The sequence below is a fragment of the Ictidomys tridecemlineatus genome, chromosome 13 (genome assembly GCF_052094955.1).
Source record: "Ictidomys tridecemlineatus isolate mIctTri1 chromosome 13, mIctTri1.hap1, whole genome shotgun sequence".
Lineage (NCBI taxonomy): Eukaryota > Metazoa > Chordata > Mammalia > Rodentia > Sciuridae > Ictidomys > Ictidomys tridecemlineatus.
The window spans coordinates 99,544,190-99,567,649 of record NC_135489.1 but is presented as its reverse complement, the minus strand read 5'-3'; the positions used below and the strand labels follow the sequence as shown (position 1 = coordinate 99,567,649).

Below are 23,460 nucleotides of genomic sequence, written 5' to 3'. Positions count from 1 at the left end.
GTGCACTTCAGCATGTGCAGTGCCTCCTGACTTTTTGTTCTGTTAGCCCAGGAGGGACTGGGGTGAGTGGCCCGTGCACTTCAGCGTGTGCAGTGCTGAGAGGAATTGGGATCACAGTTTGGATGTTTTATCCTGAGACCTCTCCAGGGCAGAGACACTGACTGCAGGAGGCAACAAGTGTGAGTGTATGTGTGTACGTGTGTGTGTGTGCGTGTGTGTGTGTGTGTGTGTGTGTGTGTGTGTGTGTGTGTGTGTGCAAACACATGCCTGCTTATAAAAAGGAAGCACAAAGAGAAAAGAAAGCACGCAGAAGGCTGGGTTGTGCTTCCTTGCAGTATAGTGCAGCCTTGGCTTTGCAAAGACATGGGCCTGGGTGGAAGGTGGCATCTCCATCGTGTCCTGGAGCCAGGCTCTGGCTCAGTCTCCAGACGGGAGTCCCCAGCCCTAGGAAGGACAAAAGGCCTGGCTTATTAGCTCAGACAGGCACCGGACAGCAGTGACGGCTGCTGCTGTCGTTTGTGAACACCACCATTCTGATGACTGGGGGGTCCGTCGGTTTGCGAGGGTCAGCACCTCAGCACCCCCAGCGGGACAGGACCCATAGGAAGTGGCTCCCAGTTGTCTCGAGGGACCCAGCCTTCCCATGGCCACCTCATTCTCTGGTTCTCTAGTGTGATATTTGGTCCTCGAGGGTTATGGCTCTTGCACAAAAGGAACCTCACTGTCCTTGTTCACTGTCCCCTCCCTTTTACTTCATATCCCTTCCTGTTAATGCAGTGACAGGAGCTGGCCTGGCAGTGCCAGACTCACACTCCTATACTTTTTTTGTTTGTTTGTTTCAAATTTATTTTTTTATTTTTTAAACTATTATTATTATTATTATTAGTTGTTCAAAACATTACGAAGCTCTTGACATTTTTACATTTGATTCAAGTGGATTATGAACTTCCATTTTTACCCTGTATTCAGATTGCAGAATCACATCTCTTATACTTTTTTGCTCAGAGAGCCTCTGGGAATGTCACTGTTTGCCCCGTGTGGCTTAAATCAGCTATTTAAAGTAAGAATAGCTGAACATACCAGATTAGCCATTTCTTTTACTACCCTTTATGATGCATATGTAAACCACAGGCAGGTGAAAATGACCTGGAGACCAGTCTCTGCTGGTGATACGACAGCAAGTACAGCCTGAGAGTCAGCGGTAAAAAGTGATCATGTGCAGATGCATCGTGCCAGTATTCATCATGGAGCATACACAGTCAGCCCCTGCTATCTGCAGGCTCTGCATTTGTAGATTCAACCAACTACGGACCAAAAATATTTTTCAAAAGTTGCATCTGGCCAGGTGCAGTGGCGCATGCTGTAATCGCATGGCTCAGGAGGCTGAGGCAGGAGGATTGCAGGTTCAAAGCCAGCCTCTGCAACGGCGAGGCACTAAGCCACTCAGTGAGACCCTGTCTCTAAATAAAATACAAAATAAATATGGCTGGGGATGTGGCTCAGGGGTCATGTGCCCCTGAGTTCAATCCCCAGTACCTGACCCGCTCAAAAACACAAAGTTGCATCCATACTGAACACGGACAGACTTCCCCTTGTCATACTGTAAAGGATACAGGACAACAGTTATTAACACAGCACTCACATTGTATTAGAAATGACCTAGCGGTGGTTTAAAGTAATGGAAGGCTGTCCATAGTTTTGATGCAAATACTAGGCCATTTGGTACGGGAGACTTGAACGACGTGGATTCCGGTATCCAAGGGGGCATCCTGGAACCAATCCCCTGGAGGTGCCAGGGGATGATGGTGGTTGGTAGGTGGTACGGGCTGAAGGAAGGCAGGAGATGGACTGAGGTGATGGGTGGGGGAAGATCCCGGAGCAAAAAAAAAAAAAGGTACAGAAGAGAAAATGAGCAGTAAGGATGCTGTGATTACAGGTGAAAGGTTCCCTGTAGGTTTCCGTTCGCCAAAGTCTTGTCGTTGTCGGGACTAAAGCCAGCTTCAGGACTCCAGTCGTGGGCTGACGTGTGAGTGGGTGTTGGATAGGAATCTTGTATGTTAGACATGCAACGTGCCTGCTTACATGGGCGCAATTTATGATTATTATACTACCTACAAAAACCTACCTTTAGCCTAGAAACTATTGGCTCTTGTGTTCCAAGGCTGTATTTTAAATGCATGTGTAATGCAGCCCGTGTTCTGTAAAACCAGGACTTTGGAATGTTTGTGGGAAGGGGATAATTCCAGAACACCACAGGGTGGTGTGGAGCTGGTCTGGCCCATCGTGTGGCCTCCTGTGTTCTGGCTCAGCCAGAGTACACACAGGGCACTGTGTTGCCTGTCTCCAGGGCCAGTCATGTTCACGCTGAGACCAAGGGGAGTTCCTGACATTCCCCGTGTGAGCACAGGTTGCAATTATAGGTGATCCCAAGTGGATTCTAAATAACAGGGTAGGGAAACCCGTGCTTCACTTGCCTGGTGCTGACCAGGCTGCCCCTGCTGGTGGTTACAGGTGGCGGTGACGTGCTGAACAAGGATTCCTTCCTTGGCAAGAGCCAGAAAAGCAGTCAGCCGAGGTGTACAGCGTTGCCACGGAGATAAAGCTTGTTGCTCTCTGTTTACTAAGCGTCAGTTTCCCGATTCATGTAGGACGTGAGGACTGATGAGCAAATACGCCGGGTGTTTCAGGTTTATTCTGGAACTCTTGGAGCGTGTGCGCTTGTGTGTGTGTCTGTGTGTGTGTGTCTTTGCACATGCATGTATTGTGGTGGTTTCTTAGCACAGAGTGAAGTCTTCCGAAGGCTAACCAGGTAGAAAATGAAAATAGGATCCTAATTGCAAACAGATTCACATGACGTCTGTTGACTCTGTGATTGGGAACTTGGATTTGGCCTCTACTTAGGAGTCTGGGCTGCTGAGCCTCCCAGCTGAGCCGCCCCCTGGCCACTCACTGAAACTTTCCAAGCTCTAGTTTTTTAATCTTAGTCCCCAGTGCTGTCCGTGGGCTGGTTGTCCCCTAGGAAGGAGAGGGGCTGCCTAGAACAGGGCACGTCAAAGCACCCAGACCAGAGCCCGAGAGGTGCCCACTCATCTCATGGGAGTCTGAGGCAGGCCTTGGCACTGACCCCCAGCAGGCAACCCAGAAGAAAGGGTACTGAGGAGTGTTCCTCTCCTGCTGGGTGGGCGTAGGTACATCCACCCCTGATGGATGTAGCTGATCCCCCATTTTTTTTTTCATTTTGACAACACTAAATACAGGCAAGGCTGAAACTTACCAGAGACCCCAAGGGGAACTTGAGTGCTAATCAGGGTGAACAGGGGACCATGGCACGGCTGTCCTCTGCCGTACTGCCCTGGTTCTTCTTAGTAATCTCCCTGCAGAGGTTGCAGATTAAGCGGAGTCAGAACACACGGAGCTACAGTGTCGGGAAGAACAAGTGCCGTGGAAATGAACAGGGACTCGGCATCGTCGGTGTGTTGTGGGGGTGGGGTACCCAGGTGGACATGGGGGCTTCCAGGAGGATGTCTTCATCTCTTTGGCAAGTGTGGATTGCAGGCCACCAAGTGCCCGGCCCTGGGACTCCCTGGAGTAGGGGAGAAAATGGCTTCGTCGCCCCATGAAGCCAGGTCTGGACGCTCATCTCCCAGAAAGACCAAGGTCTTGTCCACTCAGGAGGTTGAGGGGTGGTAGGAAGAGCGACAGGCTCATCAAGGGGAAGAGATTCTTCTCTGGGAGTAGCTGGAGATCTCCCAGGATCTCGGGTTTCACCTCTTTTTGTCCCTTTCACGGCTTGGTGTTTCTGGTTCTGTGTCTTTATTTACTTTTTGGTACCAGGGATTGAACCAGGGGAGCTTAACCACTGAGCCACATCCCTAACCCATTTTTGTATTTCATTGAGAGACAGGGTCTTGCTGAGTTGCTCACAGCCTCTCTAAGTTGCTGAGGCTGGCTTTGAACTCACAATTCCTCCTACCTCAGCCTCCCAAGTGGCTGGGATTATAGGCGTGCCCCACCGCACCGTCGTGTCTTTATCCTTGAAGGACAGAGAGACCAGGCAAGTCTAGGTCAGACTAACTGTATGTCCTAGGTCTGGACAAACCATTTTTCAAATGATCCGCATGTCTGCACGAAGAGCTGAGTGTAAAATCTGACCCAGCGGTTAAAATGGAACCCAGGAGAGAGGTGTGACATGAAGATGGACGCCAAGCGCCCTCGTATTGTCCCGTCTCCCGTGGTCTGTGTGTCAGGCCTGGGTGGGGAGTCGTGTTCCAGCAGAGGCTGCCTCTGGTCCCTGGAAACAACCTGGGCGGCCATCACCACCGCCACTCACACGCCAGAGCTGGTCTCTACACAGAATGCTGTGTGACCCCCAGGATCAGCGAGCTTTAGGTCAACTCAGCGCCAGCAAAGCAGCAGGTTTACGTAGGCGGATCCCCAGTAACACCTCCACCCTCTTAGGTTCTTCGGGACACACTGAACTGACAACAGAAAAGACATCACAGAAAAGCAAAGTGGACGCTCTGAATCCCACTGAGATCTCGGAGCTTATGGCCCTCTTCACAGGGGAGAGAGGGGAAAAGCACAGGCAGTTTGGGGGAGAGTAAAGGAACTTGGAGAAAGAACAGGCGAGTGTCTGTCTGGGCGTCCGTCCGTGGGTCCACCTCCAGCCTTCTCTCCTGGTTGAAATCCCAGGGGAAGAGACTCCCGTTGGAGGACCATCCTCACAGATAAGGCAGCTCAGAGAGAGCCTTTGCCTGGGACTGAGGTCCTGCACGCCTTCAGGCCGACATGGCTGGCCAACCAGAGCACGCTCTGTGGTCCCCTTTCCTACTCTCAGTAATGGGTTGACTTTGGTGCCGACATGTTCTGTTCAAGAAGCACCCCACACCATTAGGCACTCAGTCCCGTCCTTGTGCAAACATCATAGAGTCCTTGCACAAGCTAAGACGGCTGCGGTGTCACCCATGGAACCTCATGGAACCGTCTGGTCTGTCATTGACGGTTGTCCAGGCAGTAGAGGGCTGTACTTGACTAGTGTCATTTCCTTTAGAGACCTACATTTCTTTCTTTTTTTAAAGGATAGCTTTTCAGGGTTACTCCTAGATCTGCAGTTTCTTTGAATAACCAGCTCAAAACATGCCAAAGAAACTAAAATATTTTGGCATGGCCCATTCTGGTTCCCAACATATCTGGGGATGGTACGTCCTGAGCCCCGACGTTGTCAACATCTCAATATTGGGCGGTTCAGTCTCTGCACCCTTGGGCTCACCTCATGTCACCCCTAAGAAGGCAGGGACAATGGATAGATGGTGAGGAGGCAGGGGACAGGAGACCCAGGCAGACACGTGGACCCAAGGAGGACCTCAGCTCTCGGAGGTGCTGCAGAAGGTGGGTCCGGCTGGGTCTGGTGGTGACCAGCCTGGATGACATGCTCAGGAGGCAGAGGACCCCATGGGGTCCCGGGCTAGCCCAAGTCTGGGGTGCGCCAGGCGGGAGGGGGAGGATACAGGCAGAGTCAGTGGGAGAGGGGCAGGTGGCCCAGAGCTGCTGTCCAGGTGGGTGCTGCTCCCGGCACCTGTGCTCACGATGGCTAGGGGTGACCACGAAGTCCTGCTCCCCGAGGAGGCCCCGCAGGAGCCTGGCTTCAGTCCGTGTGTAGCACAGGTGCCCCATGTGCGCTGTGTGCTGGGCAGCTCTGGAGGAGGTCAGACACACTGAAGGGTCCTGGGGCGGGAGATGTTCCGGGGAGCCCAGAGGAGATGGCTCCAGGTTCATGTCAGGGTGGTCCGGCCCCAGGGGCTTCTCTAACTGGTTTGGCCAGGGAAGAGGTCTCTGAGAGAGAAGCCTCCAGAGCAGTATGACGGTGAGCCCTGCCCCGAGGTTCAGGGAAACAACCCCGATGGGTTTGCTGGTTTGCTGGTTTGTTTTTAATCCTCCCTCCACTCCCCACCAAATCTGGAGAGCCAGCATCTTCAAATAACCACCTGAGAGCTCCCTGGAATCAAGCAGTGGGCTGCAGATCCGGGGCGCCTCTCAGGACCCGCATCTGGGGTTCCGCCGTCTCCCGTCCTGCAGGAAGTCACGAGAAGCCCAGGAGCTTGAGCAGGGCCTGCTGCCACCAGCTGCCCAGGCCGTGCACCCCAACGTCACTTCCCCGGGGAACCTGTGGACTGGCACTGAGCAGAACCCAGGCCCACGTCACCCTCCTTTGGGGACGGCAGGGGGTACATTTTATGTCTGTGGACCCGGAGCTGAAATCCCTGGCTGACCCGGGAGGGAATGATGGCGTGGGTGGAAGTGAGGCCTCCCTGCGGCCAGATCTCAGGTCCTTGTCGGGTCCAGGGTAGCCTGCCCTTAGGGTACCCACGGCCACCAACCCAAGCAAACCTTCTCCTGAAGGGTTTCCTAACTTCCTTGGGACAAAGGTTCCCAGGTTCTGAGCCTGCAGCCCTTGGGAGAATGAGGGCCAGGTCGGGAGACCCCGTGGTGCACCCTGGAGACAGTTATTCCTCGTTTAGCTATGAAATCGCAGAGCCCTCTGGGCTGTCTGGGATCTGGACAGAACTCAATGGTGTTGAAGGAAATTTCACCTGGCAAATGGGAGACGCCAGAGCAGGCACCGGGGTGGCTTGGGCAGGCTGTGGGCGGGGCACACGCTCCTGAGGGTACCCTGAGGTGTGCAGAGGCCCAGGTGGCTTCTCACCGTCTCTGCGGGGGTTCTCTTTACTTCTCACTTCCTCTGTCAGCCTGTCCCTCCCAGGAGAAGAGGTCTGACAACATGCCCTCGGCTGGGGGCACAGGACAGCGGGCCGCCGGCTCCCTCTGGCAAGGCCCTCTCCCCACGGTTCAGATGTCAGGCACTTTACCTCATCTCTTGGCCCCTTTGCCCTTTGTCCCCCCTGCCTTTTCCTCCGTCTCTCTGACTCCCATCCTTTCTGATGCTCCTGTTCTGCAGCGGGGTCTCTGCAGACCCCTGCACAGCTCGGCAGGAGGCCTGAGCTGAGGAGACCATGGCTCCCCCCGCGGATTGATTGATTGACCTATAACCTTTTCCCCTGGGAAAAGCCGCTTCATGTCCTCCCTTCAGCTCCCAGGCTCGCTTCTCAGTTGCCCGTCGGGAGATCTGTCTGTCTTGTTCCCCCCAACCCAAGCCCTGAGACCTCAGACCCCTGCACATAGGTTTTTGGTTTTGTTTTTAAATCTCCTTCCCAGACCAGTCACTGTGGCCTGGGGAATAAGCAACTTGACCACCTTTGTGACATCGGGACGGTAGGTCGTGGCTCTAGTTGGCTTTTTCACTGCTGTGGCTCAAAGGCCCCACAAGGACCGTTTTGGATGAGGAAAAGTGTACTTGGGAGCCCACGGTTTCAGAGATCTCAGTCCGCAGAAGGCCGACTGCATTCCTCAGGGCTCCGGGTGAGACCGAACAAGGGGTAGGGGAGTGTGGCCCAGGGAGAGGCTCACGTGATGGTCAGAGAGCAGAGAGACTCCACTTGCCAGATGACAAGTACATATGTATGCCAAGGTCACGCCCGAGACCCCCTCCTCCAGCCTCGCCCGACCCACCTTCAGTTCCACTCAGCTCATCCCTATCAGGGGATCAATTCACGGGTTGAGTTGAGGCTCACAACCCCATCATTTCTCCTCTAAACCTTCCTGCACTGACTCACACCTGAGCTTTTGGGGGACAGTTGTGATATAATAATCACGAGTCATTGATCTGACTGTGATTGTATGGGAGACGGGGTGTGCCTTGGCTGTGGGTGACAGGATTCTGTGACCCTTGCCTCTGGGCTCAGCTCCGCGGTCCAGAGCTTAAAGGTGGCTGCACAGAGCTGGACGGGGCACTGGGGAGACGAACCCCTTGACGCTAGTTGTCAAAGATGCATCGCTATTTGGAAGGAGAACTTTTCAGATCAATTAAAAGGAAAGAGTCTGTTCCTGACGTTGGGTTCACGTTAGTGAAATGCTCGGTCAGCCATGCCTGGCTCCTTTTTAGCCTGTTAAATTGTCTGGAGAGGTTTGGGGCCGCTTTAAAGGGATTTTTTTGTGAGCTAGTGGAGAGCTTGGAAATTGGTGAGTAGAAACCCCGTATCTTGCACATAAGGGAAACGAAGCCAAGAGAGGTTAAACGACGGGCTGTAAATTAAACCCAAGAGAGAAAGGAATATGGTGCTGGGCCTCCAGAGAGCGCACTTTATAGCTTTCATTTTTGGCCTCGAGAGGATTGATGATGGCTAAAACCAAACTAATTTGGCAGCCCTCCCACTTCAATTACTTACACGTGCTCAATAAAATATGAGTGGAAGACGTAAATGCTTATATGAACTTGCCGGAGAGATGGAGAAATGCCCAGGAGCCAGGAAGAGAAAGGAAGCAGAATTATAAGTAACAGCCTTGGGCTGCCAGCAGAGACCACTGAAAGTAGCTCACGACATTTTCAGCCTTAGAGAATAGCCTGATTTCCCTGGGTCCTCAGGAAAACTTTATAGGAGACAGGGAGTTGGATCCTGCAGGTGGCACGCAGTGAGGACCAAGAATAAGAAGTGATGTGGCCATGTGGCCCTGGAACTGATGTGGACCATCACTGGACTCCAGGGTGGAACAGCTACCGATAAACCATAGACGTCAGAGCAAAAGGCTAGCTGCAGAAAGGTCAGACGCTCTCGTGCCTTGGAGTTGGAATAACTTCCAGAACGTCAGTGCTGTTCTTGAGAGGTGATGCAGGAATATTGAAATCTGATTGAGATTCTTAAGTAAGAAAAATATCTGAAAGTTATTGCTTTCACTTGGAATTGGATTTGTCAGGCTTCTTTCAGGGAGAAGTGATGGGTGAGGTTAAACATCAAGTCTGAGTTATAGGCAGTAAAGGAACTGACCTCGTTTTGCACCTTATTGTAAGGCCTCTGAAGTATCATCCCTGCTACAGAAACTGTTATGCTAGACTCAGCTTCACCAAGAGCCCTGGGTTTTGACACCCACCCAGAAGGGAGTCCTTAGGGTCCCGAGACCTCGTCGACAAGCCTTCCATGCAAACACGGGCCTTGAGAGCGGCAGTCCTCAGGAAGAGCTTTGAGAACACGTTCAGTGATCAGCCCAGGGAGGTGAGCAAGGGGCTTGTCTTGACCCTGGTTTGCCATGGAGATGCCGGGCAAGTCTTCCCCGTGAGGAATCAAACTTGGGCCCACTCCTCTGGAAACTCGATGGGCATTGCCAGAATGTTGTGGGAGATCCCAAAGCCAGAAAGTCAACATAAAACTTGGCACTGCCTACTGAAGGGACCCAGTCTTCAGGGATTCCCCCAGAAAAACCAGCCCTACCGCGAGAAATCACAAAGCACGCTCAGGAGGGCCAGGACGAGTGGTGAGCCAGCCGGCGGTGAAGTCGAAGGAGTAAAGCAAAAGGAGGGAATGGGAAGCGCACAGAGGAAGAGGCAGTGGGGGACTGAGAAGGAACCACACCTCCGGAAGCCAGAGACACAGTTCATGAACGGGAAAGGTGACAGACAGGTGACAGCGCAGGCGATAGGTGAAAACAAAGGATAGGGAGTATGAAAGGTAGGTGAGTGTGTAGAAGAACCACAGAGGGGACATCAGCCTACACCTAGAGGAAGATTTCAAAGAGGAGGTAAAGGGGGCGGGGGAGAGGCGATTTCTACGAGATGTTGATGAGAGTGTGGCTGAATTGGTAAAGAGCGTGAATGTTCCCCTTCACGGCCCTCGGATCTGAGGAGGCTAAAATTAAACATGAACTTACAGCTGCTGGTAGAGACTTCAGAAAGACAGACAAAGGAAAAAATGTTTCAAGTGGCCCGAGGGGAGGAGTTTGATTACCTACAGAAGAACAGTAACTGGCAAGACCCCCGGGGTACTGCCCCCAGAAGCCAGAAGACAGCAGTGTTCGCTGTGAGTCTAGGATTCTGTGTTCTCATCTACTCTTCAAACGAGAAAGCAACAGACATTTTTAGGGGAAGACTAAAAATGTTCACAGATTCATCCTTTATCCAAGGAACAGAAGTGATTTAGGAAGAGTTCAAGAGAACCGAGGAGAAAAGAGGAAGATGTAAGAAGTATCAGGAAAGAATTCATAACGAGATGGCACATCTCAATAAGCTCTAGCAAAAAATCCACAATAACAGTTACCACTGAGGCCTTGAAACACAGTGTGATTAAGAACTGAGAAGTAGGAGCTCAGAAGCCAGTAAGCGCGTCTGTGTGGGGTTGGGAAGAGGGAGAGAGAAGCAGCAATTACAGTGCATGGCATTTAAAGGTTATGGTACTGGGAAGCTTTGTCCAATTAGACACACCTATAAAAAGATAGATTGGTCACTGAAGTGTGAATGTCAAACAAGTAAAACAGAAATGGAGAATTTACAAAAATCCAGGAGAAAGTAGAAAGGGAGAATTAAAAAGCAAAATGAAAACATTAAAACATAAAATTAATTGGTTAAAAACCTCCTAGAGGATAGGAAAGATAGAAGAATACAACAGTCACTAGTACGGCAATATGTGTAACCGATGTGATTCTGCAGTCTGTATACGGGGTAAAAATGGGAGTTCATAACCCACTTGAATCAAATGTATGAAATATGATATGTCAAGAGCTTTGTAATGTTTTGAACAACGAATAAAAAAAACCTCATAGATTAGCTCACAAATTCATATATTGACATGTAAAACTGTATGCCATTCATAAAATTCATGTCTACAATTATAAACAATAAAATATTTAATAAATAAAAGTAGAACTATGTTAACCCAAAGTACCTGAAGTGGTTATTTTAATATCAAACACATCTGATTTTAGACAAAAACTTTGCATGGTTATCTAAGGACCAAATGATGTAATAAAGATGAAGTTGGATGCACCGAGCTACATAGTTTGCAACATATCAGCACAACTCAACAGAATTACTGATAACTATTTGACAAATGGAGAATCAGTGAACGCATACCTCAGGGTAACTAGCATGTGAACATATTAAATTTTTTGTAGAAATATGGACAAGTAGATCTAATGGGCATATATCAACCCTGCAGTGAGCAGTTAGAGAAAACACATTCTCACCTCGAAAATGTGGACCGTTTATTGAGTTGACATCCATTGGGCTGTTGAGTCAATCTGAGTCTCATCAAAGAATTGTTTGTGTTGGCCATGTTTTTAAAAGCACTGTACTTCAAGTACACATGAATAATTTGTAGCTAAGAAGAATCACAAGATAATTGATGAGATATTGGGTATGATCAAACATATGAAGATTTAATTATTTATTGGGCTGGGCCTAGTGATGCATGCCTGTAATCCCAGCCACGTGGGAGGCTGAGGCCAGATCACAAGTTAGAGGTCAGCCTCAGCAATTTAGCGAGGCCCTAAAGCAACTTACCATGACACTAAGGACAAAAAATAAAAAGGGCTAGGGATATAACTTAGTGGTAAAGTATCCCTGAATTCAAGCACCACATAATAATAATAATAATAATATGATAAATAATTTATTGGACAGCTAAAACGTCAAAGGAACATTTTACATTTCAGTGGGCATGGTGGTGCACAACTGTAATCCCAGCACCTTGGGGGCCTGAGGCCGGAGGAGCCAGGGCCAAGCTTAGGGCCAGCCTCTGCAATTCAGTGAGACCCTGTCTCCAAAGAAAAAGGTGAAATAAAATGAAGGGCTGAGGATGTAGTTCAGTGATAGACTGACCCTGAGTTAAATCCCCAGTTCTTCCCAAAAAAAAAAAAAAAAAAAACAATTTTAATGCATACACTAGAAAAGGAAAAAGACCAGAAACTATCTAGAAGTTAGAAAAAGGGCAACAGAGTGGAGACATCAGCAGATGGTTACAGAAAGAAAGTCTCAATGATTAGTAAACTTTCCAAAATAAGCTCACGAGGATTTCTTAAGGTGCTCACTGAAACAGCAGTGAGTTCCTATTTCATACTCGTCAGATTGGCAGACATTGTAAAACCCCCAACACCAAGTATTAGCAAAGTTATGGGGAAACACTGTGATATTACATGTTGTTAGTGGAGTGAAAATTGTTTTAAACACTTTTGAGACTCAGATAAATTAAAAATTTCAAGACCCCATAGCTTACCACTTCCACATCGCCTTTGAGGTTGCCTTGCACATGTGCATACAGGTGGTGCATCAACACCGTTCTAGCAAAAACATGGGAATGACTTCTTATCCCTGGATTGGGAAACGGGTAATGAAATTGTGGTTATATGGTGGACTGTTATACCTTAGCTGAAACATGTGAGCTAGTTCAATACAGAGGATTTTGAAGGACAAAAGGCAAGTAGGAAAGGTGGATCTTTGGGGGAAAATTTCTCAAATGACAAAATAATTCAAATATCTGTTGGGATGATGCATCTTAGTTCTGTGGAGAGAGGGAGAAATAAGGCTTTGTTTGCATTCTAGAGTTTTAAGGGTTCTAAGTCAAATGTGGTAAAACATAGCCAAGAAATTTTGATATTGTTTGTGTTGTGTATCTCTCATGAATTTCTTTACAGTTGCAGCTTTCAGCCTGTAAAACTTTCAAATGGCAAAGAACATTGAATAAAACAGGCCAAAGGAGATACGGAAGAGTAAGAATTTTGACAGCCAAAAGGCTATGTTGGTATTAGAAACAGGTGATCCCTTTGCAGAACAATCTAAGACAATCAGCCTGGAAACTATTATAACTAGGAAGATAGCCTGGGAAAAAGAAAATAAAATGTATGGGGCAGGCATCCTAATGGCCACCTGCCAGGTTCTCCATTTCCGCCTTCCTGGAGCCTGTGAGTACGTTACTTAGCACAGGAACTAGGTAGGTGTGATTCAGGATGGTGAGATGACAAGACTGGGTGGGACTACCCAGGTGGGCCCAGTGCAAACTGAGGATTCTTATAAAAGGGAGGCAGGAGGACCAGGGTCCATGGTGGGAGGAGTACTGATGGAAGCAAAGATGTAAGGAAGGGAACTGGAGCCCAGGGACAAGGACAGTCTCCGGCACTGGGAGAGGCCAGGCCAGATGCCCACCGAGAGCCTGCAGAAAGGTCCAGCCCCGCTGACACCTGGATTTTAGGGTATTTGACCTCCATAATTATAAGATCATAAATTTTTCCTGTCCTATTCTATTACATTTGTGGTCATTTGTTCCAGCAGGAGATTTAGTACAATATTTGCTGTCTCACAGTTTGCCTATAAGCCTTAAACCATGCAGACAGAAATAACAGAAATAAAACCAATTCCTAATAGTAAGGCAAAATACAAAATAGCTAAGAATGTGCCTGAAAATGAGTGTGAAGATCTGTATGAAGAAACTTAAGGTGAAGTTTTTCCAAATAGATAAGAAGGTATGGAATAGAGACATAGATGGTACGAACAGTCCCAGTATTGTCCAGAGGGTCATTTTATACAAATCATCTGTGGATGCAGGTCTTGCTCCACAAAAGTCCTGTTTGTAAAATGGAACTTACTCAAGTGATTCTAAATTTAATTTAGAAGAGAAAAATAGCTGTGCAATGGAGAAAATTGCCTCCCACACCCAAATGCTGGCTGTTCTTGGTGTCAAAACACATTTAATTCATCATCACCCAGCAGGTGGGATTCGGCTGCAGCAGCAGGCTGATAGGATGGTGGCGGGAAATGAACAGAGCTGGATTTAGATGGGACACCCGGGGAACACTGTCTGTGGAGGTGACTTTTGGGGAGAGACCTGATCCTTGAGAAATGGCAAAGATCACCAGGGAAAAATCATTCCTGGCCCGCTGAGCAACAAGCAACCATCTTGGTGTGGTTTAGGGAGAGCAAGAACTCTTCCTTCAGGAGCCATGGTACCATGGGGGTAAATCATTCTCCATTATTTACCTTCCTGATTTCTCCTAGAGGCTCAGTTTTACTCACTTACCTAGGGAGAGAGCTAGACATTTATTGTTACCTAATTCCTGGCCCCTGGTTTTGGTTCTGTTGACTTTCCAGTGGAACTTGCAGGTAGCCGATTCCAGGTCTAGGTTGGCACTCGGGTGCCATCCATTCTGCCTTGTCCATGCCTCGCTGGGCAGACCTTCTATATGCACTGCATTAGTACCTCCACCCCCACGTACAACTGCTAGCCATTTAGGAATATTCTTCTCAAGTCCGACTCTGAACCTTTTCTGTCCAGAAAGCGGTGAAACCATGTGTTGAGATGGGCAGCCCAGATTCTATCAGAGTATCTGCTCATGTGTTCAGATCAGGTTCGATCTTGTGTTTGCAAAGGTGCAAAGACGGGGTGTCCAGTAAACAGGAGATTTGGGAATGCAGGGTTCCCTGTGCTGCTGTTGTGTGGGTGAGCTACTGAAGATGACAGATCTAGAATTTTATCGTGAAAATTAAGGCGACCATTTCTTGGCATTGTCCACAGCATTATGATTAACTTCCAGCTCTGTGCCATTCATAAAAATTATCTTCTACGACCTAACGAAGTGTATTAGAAAGGCTGGCTAGGAGAGTCAAGGGTGGAACCTAATGATGTTGTTCAGAATAATTGCAAATAGTAATTGGTACTAATTAGTGACTCCCCTGCAGACAGGCACTGCCCCTGTGACTGAAGACCACCCTCGTCTTGAAATCTACAGCTGGGCTCCATCCTCAGCCAGCTCCTTCCACCCACCACCTGGGGCCGGCAGCCATTCGGCAATGCTTCCCACACATGGGGGGGGGGGCTGTCAAGTTCCAGTTAAGTCAGTAACAACAGAAAATGCCGTCTTTCAGCTTCATTAAAACAGAAAGGATTAGGGCCATCCAGAAAGTAAACCAAAAGATTCAGAACATGGACACACAGCTGGCCCTCTGTGACCCTAGATTCCACATCTGTTTATTCAACCAACCACAGATCAAAATACTTTTTAAAAATTGTGTCTGTTTTGCACATACAGACTTTCTTGTTGTTATTCTCTAAACAATACAATATAATAACAATTTCCATAGCACTTACTTTGTATAGGGTATTATAAGTCATCTAGAGATGATCGAAAGTATATGGGAGGATTGTGCCTAATATGGGAGGATTGTGCATGAGTTAGATGCAAAAACTACCCCATTTTATTGAAGGGACTTTACCATCCGAGGACTGTGGTAGCCCAGCTGGTCTCGGAACCAATCCTGGAACAGATACCAGGGAATGACTGCCTTTATTTTAAAGGCATTTTCAGATTGCTGTATTGCATTGATTTTGTTTGACCTAAGGTTCATTTCCTTGTGATCGATTGTCTCACACGAGATTTCCTTACGTGTTAGGCAGTTTTAGTTTGCATGTTTGTCTTGAGTACCTCCTTGTCACTGACCACACCGTACAGGTGTGTACACACACATACATGCACACATGCATGAAGACACATATGCATACATGTGCTCATACATACACACATGAGCACCTACCCCTCCTCTTCTGTCCCTTGTATCTCTTCTGTCCCCTCTGGCCTGTCTTGCCAGCCCAGAGCTCCTACCCTGGTTTTACTGGGGTCTCCACCTTAGAGGGCAGCGTTTCCAGTTCCCCTCTGGGGAATGCACCTCCTGCCCCCTAGCCAGGGCACTTTAAGGCCCTGTCTTCCCTGAAGTATGTGAACCAGGCCTGGCTCCTGCCTGTATCAGACCTGGGCATCATGGAAGCCTCCAGTCCCCTCAACCTTGTCATTTCTGTTCTGTTTACAGGGCAGCCATGATCTGGTTTGGGGGGTTCTGTCTTTTGTCACATATTTTCTTTATATATTATTGTGCCTTTTGCTTCATCGGGTGTGAAATTTACATGATATTGAGCAGCCCTGGTGAGATTCAGGGTTTGGAAAGGGGGACACAGTTGAGCCTCATCACATGCAGATTATGAATTTGCAAGTTCACCTGGTGGCTAAAATGTACTTGTAACCCCGACATCAGTATTCCTGTTCTTGGAGTGTCTCACATAGATACCCAGGCACCTTCCCAGCTGAGGTTGTACCTGTGGCGCTCTGCTTCTCGTGCTGTGAACTTGTTTCCTTTTCTCGGCCTGTTTACTATCATTTGAGTGTGTGTGTGTGTGTGTGTGTGTGTGTGTGTGTGTGTGTGTGGTTTTGCACTTTTTGTTGGTGATTTTGCTGCTTAAAGGGCCCCCAGGCATAGTACTGAAGTGCTATGTACTGTGCAAAAGCACAATCAAGCTTCCATGTGCCTCCCAGAGGAAATACGTACGTTAGAGAAGCCTCATTTGCACACAAGTTGCAGGATGTTGTCCTTGAGTTCAGTGTGAGTGAATCGACACTCTGTATTAAAAAAGGAACCTTTAAACAGAAACACGTGTAAAATGAGTTTTGGATCAGTTGATTGACAAAAATGTGGCCAGAGAATCCCAGGAACCTGACCCTGTGTTTCCCCGGCAGCAACAGCTCCTGTTGCCTAAGTCGGTATTCAGTGCGACATCGTGGAATGTAATGTAATTACTGGCGAGAACTGGAATCCACTGTGTGTGTGTATGTGAACAGGAAATGGAAACCTCCCCTCACAAGTAGTTCACGTAGGGGCCCCCAGGGCGCTTCCTTCCATCTCCCACTGATGTGGCTTTTCCGTAACCCCTCTGCTTGGCAGGTTACTTTCTGAATTTTCTAGAGCCAGTCAACAATATCACCATTGTCCAGGGCCAGACAGCGATTCTGCACTGCAAGGTGGCGGGAAACCCACCTCCCAACGTGCGGTGGCTGAAGAACGATGCCCCCGTCGTGCAAGAGCCGAGGCGGATCATTATCCGGAAGACGGAATATGGCTCTCGACTGCGAATCCAAGACCTGGACACAACAGACACTGGCTACTACCAGTGCGTGGCCACCAATGGGGTGAAGACCATTACCGCCACCGGGGTCCTCTACGTTCGGCTGGGTGAGTCGGACAGCAAGGGCATGTTGGTTCGCAGAGAGGAAGGCTCACAGCCACCGAGCGAGAGATGGGTTTGCGATTTGAAACTGCAATACACCAGTCAACAGGAGAGGAAGTCAATAAAGCCATTCCCTAACGCCTTCCCCATTGAGCGCAAACCTGACTTGACCTATTATCCATTGACTAGTAATCACAGGAAGTAGACGCAGATGGAGTGTCCATAAACATGGAGCCCACAAGGTGCAGTCATTCAGTGGAAAGGCCACATCGCAGCAGGTCAGGTGTCCAGGGGGGGCTGACCACACTGCAGATGGCCGGGAGAGTGTCGGACAGGTCTCAGCTCACTTGTCAGTCTGTGCCAAGGTTTTGTAAAACTGTCCGCACCTCCCTGCCCATGCACACCTGGCCCAGGTGGGGCAGGAGGACTGGGAGATGGCAGCTCTGGACTTCTGTGCTTGTCACCCGGAGTGAAGGAACTAAATGGCAAGAGAGAAGGTATCCCATTAGTCATGGTTGTGGGGCGATCCCAGGCTACGCAGGCCCCAGGCCTGTCCTCTAGGCCCACACCACTGCCAGAACAGGCTTTGTGTGTGAAGTTTAGGTGAGGAGCGAGAAGGGACAGCAGCAACTCCGGAAAGAGCCCCCAAAGTAGCCACCTAAGCAGAAAGCACCCCTTTTTGTTTTGTCTTGTTTTTAATGATTTCTGGCATCACAAGGGTGTCCTCATGAGCTGAGCAGAGCCTAAGGCCCGAGGACTACTGGCCACAAATGAGCCCAGGGGCGCCCACCGAGTTTACGGTCGGCATGACTTGAAAGCAGTTGTATTCTGGAGGGTGAAGTATTAATAACCTGGCTTTTTGCTTTATCCTTTTAGGTCCAACACACAGCCCAAATCATAACTTTCAGTAAGTATCTGTTTTCCTCCAACCATTTTCCGATCCTCTGAGGGTTTGGTTATGGAAGAATCTAGGTTTTTCAATCCAACAGACTCCTCCTGTCTTTGCTGAAATTCCAGAAGTTGGCCGGGCAGGACACCAGGATAGCAACATGCTTGTTTAGGTTTGGGAAACCTTGACATTTTCCATGTTTTCGTGTAAAGGAAAAAAATGTCATAAAAAAAGATTGTTAATTGCTTTCAGGGATTTTGACCTTTCGGGACAACTGAATCAGGTATAAACACACACACCAGATTGCCAGGACCTCCTGGTGCACAAGGGTGTTTGCAAGCAGGGGCAGTTCTTACTGTGAAATCCCAGCCTCACCCGTCTGCAGTTTACTTTTTTAATTTGTTGGCAGTGGTGGGGATCCATCCCAGGGCCTGGCACATAGCAGGCATCTCCGTTACCGAGCTACATGCCCAGCCCCTGCAGATGGAGGTTATAAAGAGCAGGGCACTCTCTACTGCCAGGGTCTCAAGCCCACCGTATAAGTGAGGAGGCTGAGGTGCACAGCCAGGCTCCCATCCCCTTAGCCAGCGGCTGACTGAATCTGGCTTTGGATTTGGGCCTCTTTCTTCCAGCACAATGGCTGATCGACTGCCACTGGATCAGGAGTTCTCCTCTGAACTGCAAATGCTGTCGTGATGGACAGGGAGAATCACTCGTTTCATTTTCTGTGTTTGAGGCAAGGAAAGACTCAGTCCCCTTCGTTTCCCATGCAGCCACATTGGACAGCCGTGGCTTCACATTCGTATGTTCTGATCAGTGGCATGAACCCTGTGCTGTCGATGACCTGCTCAGTCTGTGCTGGTTTCTGTTTCCCTGGGGCCGTGTTGCGAGTGCGGGCAGCCCACTTGAGAAGGTCCCTGCTGAAACCTAGTGCTGGAGCGGATCCTAGTGATCGTTCCTACACAGGGTGATCAGGCAGCAGAAGTTGCATCAAGCACATACTGATGGGCTTTGGGGAAAGTACAGGTCATTTAGAAGTTATGACTTTTTCTCTAATTTATGTCTTTACACTTAGATATTTTACAATGGATGTATTTTATTTATTATTACAAATATATAGTAGGGACTGGGGATATAGCTCAGTGTAGAGCACTTCTTGCTTAGCACATGCAAGGCTGTGGGTTCAATCCCTAGCATTGCAAAAATAAATAAAAATAGCATACTGTTAAAAATACAAACTGTTATGATTTATGTGCATTATAACAATCTGTAACAAAAATATGTAAATATTTCACTTAGAATTATAAAGCTGATTTATTATATAAATGTGAAATATTTTCATTTATAGATTACATTATACATTTATATAATTAAATATTTGTATGAAATATTTCACTCAACTTTTATATTAATTTCCTTCTCATTTTAAGTTTTGGGTTAAATCAGCACATTCATGTCAATAATCTGGGCATTTGTGGTATGGTGAAGCTTCTTCCCTTCTCAGAGTGGACCAGACTAGGGTGGGTTTTTTTGGGTGGGGGTGGGGGTGGGAGATGGCATATGTAAATGTACCTGGAGAAGTACATCTGCTCATTTCTTTTGACTTTAGTACATAAATGACATATTTATTGAGCAGTAGGTATTCTTAGATATCTTTCCATTTCAATGTATTTTAAATTTCCCTGGTGATTTATTTCCTTCTTTCTGAACTTGTACACACAACATGTGATCATTCCGGTAGTGATGGGCATTTCCAGTGTGCCCACCAACAGTGCGCGGTGATTTCCCTGGCCATGTGCCTTGAGACCCGAGGATGAATTTCTCTAGGACAGATTCTGAAGAGGGAAACACACTGTTCACGTTTCTACATGGTAGTCCTTATCTACAGCTTTGCTTTCTAAGGTTTCATTGCCTTCGGTCAGCTAAAGTCTGAAAATATGAAATGCAAGATTCCATAGGTGAATAATTCATAAGTGTTAAGCCATGTGTCATTCTGAGTAGCATGATGAAATCTCATGCCATCCTGCTCCCTCACCTGGAGTATGAATCATCCCTCTGTCCAGCACCCACCCTGTACCCACCCATTGGTCACTTTAGTTAGCCATCTTGATTATCAGATTGACTGTCATGGTTTCACAGCGCATAGGTTCAAGTCACCCTAATTTTACTTAGCAAGAGCCCCATGGCACAAGAGAAGTATCATTGGCAATTCGGATGTGCCAAAAAGAAGTGTGTCTTTTTTAAGTGAATTGTTGAAATACAGAGAGAGCAAGAAACCACATTCACATAAATTTTATTATAGCATGAAATGGAAGATTGTTATGTTTGTCCTTTTTTATTATTAGTTGTTGTTATTCTTTTACTGTGTCCATTTATAAATAAACTTTATCACAGGTATGTATATGAAAGAAAAAACAGAATATATAGTTTATGGTGCTATCTATAGTTTATCGTACCAAATGAGGATGTGTACATAGCATATGTATGTGCATAATTTTCAAATAAACTCCTTAACCTTTTCCTAAAGCCCTTGCATCATTCAGCTATAACATCAGAGAGTTCTGATCACTGCACTTATTTGCCAGCATTTGGAGTGGTCAGTCTTTATAAGTTTAGCTATTCTCTGGATGTATTTCTCACAGATAAGGGGAGACTACTATAATCAATACAGACAACAACTGTTCACAGGTTACTTTCCTGCATGGCATAAGAAAACATGGTTCTCTTTATCTTCCGTAAGATGATTTCCAAGTTTGTTAATTTTTGCTACTTTGAAGGATGAAATAATGTTATCTTGCCTACTTTATTCTCCATTCCCCCATTACTGAGGCTGAGGCTGAGCCTGTGAATGTGAAGTTCTTGGCACTGATATCTCCCATGTCTCACTTGCCTCATGGTATTTTCCCTTTATGTTGTCTTTTAATGATTTTAAATAATTATTCCTATCTTATTTCTTAGTCATAAAGAAATTAAAACTCTTTTGTTCCTTATAAATAATTTATGGCTTTTTCTTATTATACCTTATTGGAAGAATGCCCCAATCTCCTTGAAATATTCTGACGGTGTTTTGGTTGGAATTGTAATGAATACTATGTAAATTTGGTGAAAACTGAAATCTAAATTGAATTTTCCTATCAAGAACCACTTCAGGTTTTAAAGCATTCTTATTTTCCTAACAATGTATTATGAGATATTTCAAATATATGAAAACAGAAGGAACTTTATACAGAATGTCCATGTACCTGCCAGACATGTCCTAATATCTACATTTTACTCTGCTGACTTTCTCTTTCCACCTACTCCTCCATCCAGACCCTCAGTCCATCTTATTTCTCATTTATTTCACAACGTGTTGCAATTATTGTACCCCTACCCTGAAATAGTTCAGGACAGATATCATTCAGGAGTTTTATATTTGTTCCCTATTCCCATTTCTACTTTTTTAGTTCAAGTTTTCATACAATAGAACATACAGATTTTCAGTATCACCAATAAGAGCTAACAGGCACACAAGCCTCTGCAGTGAACCCCTGTCCCAGTACAGAGCATTGCCGTGCTGGAAACTTCAGCCACGGGACTTCCAAATCACTCCCCTCTCCATGCACCCGCCATACTGTTGATTCATTTATTTTTTCATGGGTGAGTCTTACCTATTCTAGAACTTCACAGAAGCGAATCTTGAAGCCCGTAGCTGTGTCGGCCTGCCTCTTTCACTTAGCACGATGTTTCTGAGATTCACCTACACTGCAGCTGTGACAGCGGGTGATTGCTGTTCATTGCCAAGTAGTTTCCATCTTATGAACGTGCCAGTGGGCGTATCCAACCTCCCATGGAGGGACACCTACACACGTTATTACAGTCTTTGGCTGTGTCATGCAAGATTTTCATGGGCGTGTATTTTCATTTCTGCTAATGTTATCTAGGCATAGAATTGTTGGGTTATGTGCATGATTTTTAAAGAAGTTCCTAGACCTTTTCCTAAAGTCCTTGTACCTCACTTTGTGCTTCTACCAATAGCCTTCAAAGCTCTGGTCACTACATAAAAGAGTAGCTAAACTTCAGAAGACTGACCACCCCAAGTGTCATTTACATTTGGGCCGGTCAGTCTTCTTAAGTTTGGCTACTCTCTTGTGTGGCGGTCCAAGTGATCTTTTATATCACTCTCACATCTTGTAAAACTAATATTTATTAGTAATTTTTTAATGTTCAGATTCAGGTTGAACATTCCTAATGTGAAAATCCAAAATCTGAAATCCTTTAAGATCCCAAGCTTTTCGAGCTTCTTGTCCAGTGCTCAAAAGTTTCAGAATTTGGAGCATTTTCGGTTTTCAGATTAGATAGGCTCAACCTATAAAGTCTAGGCAAATATTCCAAAATCCAAAAAAACTCCAGAGTCTGAAACATTACAGTGGTAAGCATTTTTTGGATAAGAGTTCCCAACATGTAAATGTATTTAAGCCTATGAAGTTTCTTCTGAACATCATTCTGGCTGCATTTCCCTGCCTCCAAACAGTTATTTGGGCTTATTTTTTATTGCTTTCTGATTTTTTGTTGTATTATTTTTTTCATTTATATTTATTTTTAAAATTTGCTCAATTAGTTATGCATGAGAGTAGAATACATTTTGACATATTATACACAAATGGAGCACAACTTCTCATTCCTCTGGCTGTACATGGTTCAGTTCCTTTTAACACTTTTTGCCCTGAATTCAGTTTTGAATAAATAGCTATTCCTACTTTCTTTTTTTTTTTTTTTTTTTTTTGCATTTGCCAGGAATCTATTTTACTAACCTGAACTACTTTAAGAAAAAAAAAAAAAAAAAAGCTCAAACAAAATCACATTTTACATATTGTTCTGTGTAGGTCTCCGTTTAGTGTATGCAACTAGATTTTGGGGAAATGTTGGAGAGGACGATTTTCCAAAGTAAAATTCCACATAAGACAGGGCTCATTTTATCTGATACTCAGTGTTCAGATCTCTACGCCAGTGCCGCTTTTAATTACACGTTCACTGCCTGCAGACACAGGTTAGCTCTTGTCGATGATGCATGACCATCTCACAGTGGGCCTCTGTCCCACGTCTTCTTGTCCTTGAGGGTGAGTGTCCTCCCAAGACCTCGGTCTGAGGTAGAGTCGCAGGTGGCCACCTTCCTTCCCCCCAGGAATAGCCAGACGGCCTCCACAGAGGCTGAGGGACTCCGAGTCCTGGCAGCAGTAAGTGAGTCATCATGTCCCCTGACTCTTTCTAGAACACAGTATCATCAGAACTTAATATCTTCGCCAGTGTCTTGGGCCATAGGATGATTTTATGTTAGATTCATGTTAATGATGAGGTTGAACACCATCTTTTTGGTTTAATAGCCACTGAATTGTTTGCTCACACAAAACCTGCCCTCATGATTTGCAGATTCCCTGTTTGCAAAGTTCCTTCCTTCCTCACTGTGGTTTATTTGGAAACTCAAAATCAGCATCCGGGGTGTTTCCCTGGTCATTCATGGATATGTGCAGAGTGGTAAAAAAAAACCCGAGTCACAGCACACACTTTGCCAGCTGAGGTCACACGGCAACACTCCTTGTTTTAGTTCTCCGATTATAAACAGATATCCTCTTTGTGGTCTATTTAGTGTCACGTTTTTCATGTTTCCATGCTTTTTCTTGGTGATTTCCCCGGCTAAAGTGGCTCCCGGGCTTGGTGCCAAAATGC

At 46.7% G+C, this 23,460-nt stretch overlaps 1 protein-coding gene across 1 annotated transcript in view; it reads left to right on the top strand.

The window, feature by feature from the left end:
• Ror2 (receptor tyrosine kinase like orphan receptor 2) overlaps window positions 1-23,460 on the top strand; it is a 46,513-nt gene that overhangs the window by 3,492 nt on the left and 19,561 nt on the right. Inside the window, exons 3-4 of the mRNA XM_078029841.1 lie at window positions 16,583-16,870; window positions 17,742-17,772. Coding sequence (XP_077885967.1) covers window positions 16,583-16,870; window positions 17,742-17,772 — 319 coding nt within the window. The remainder of the gene's footprint in view (window positions 1-16,582; window positions 16,871-17,741; window positions 17,773-23,460) is intronic.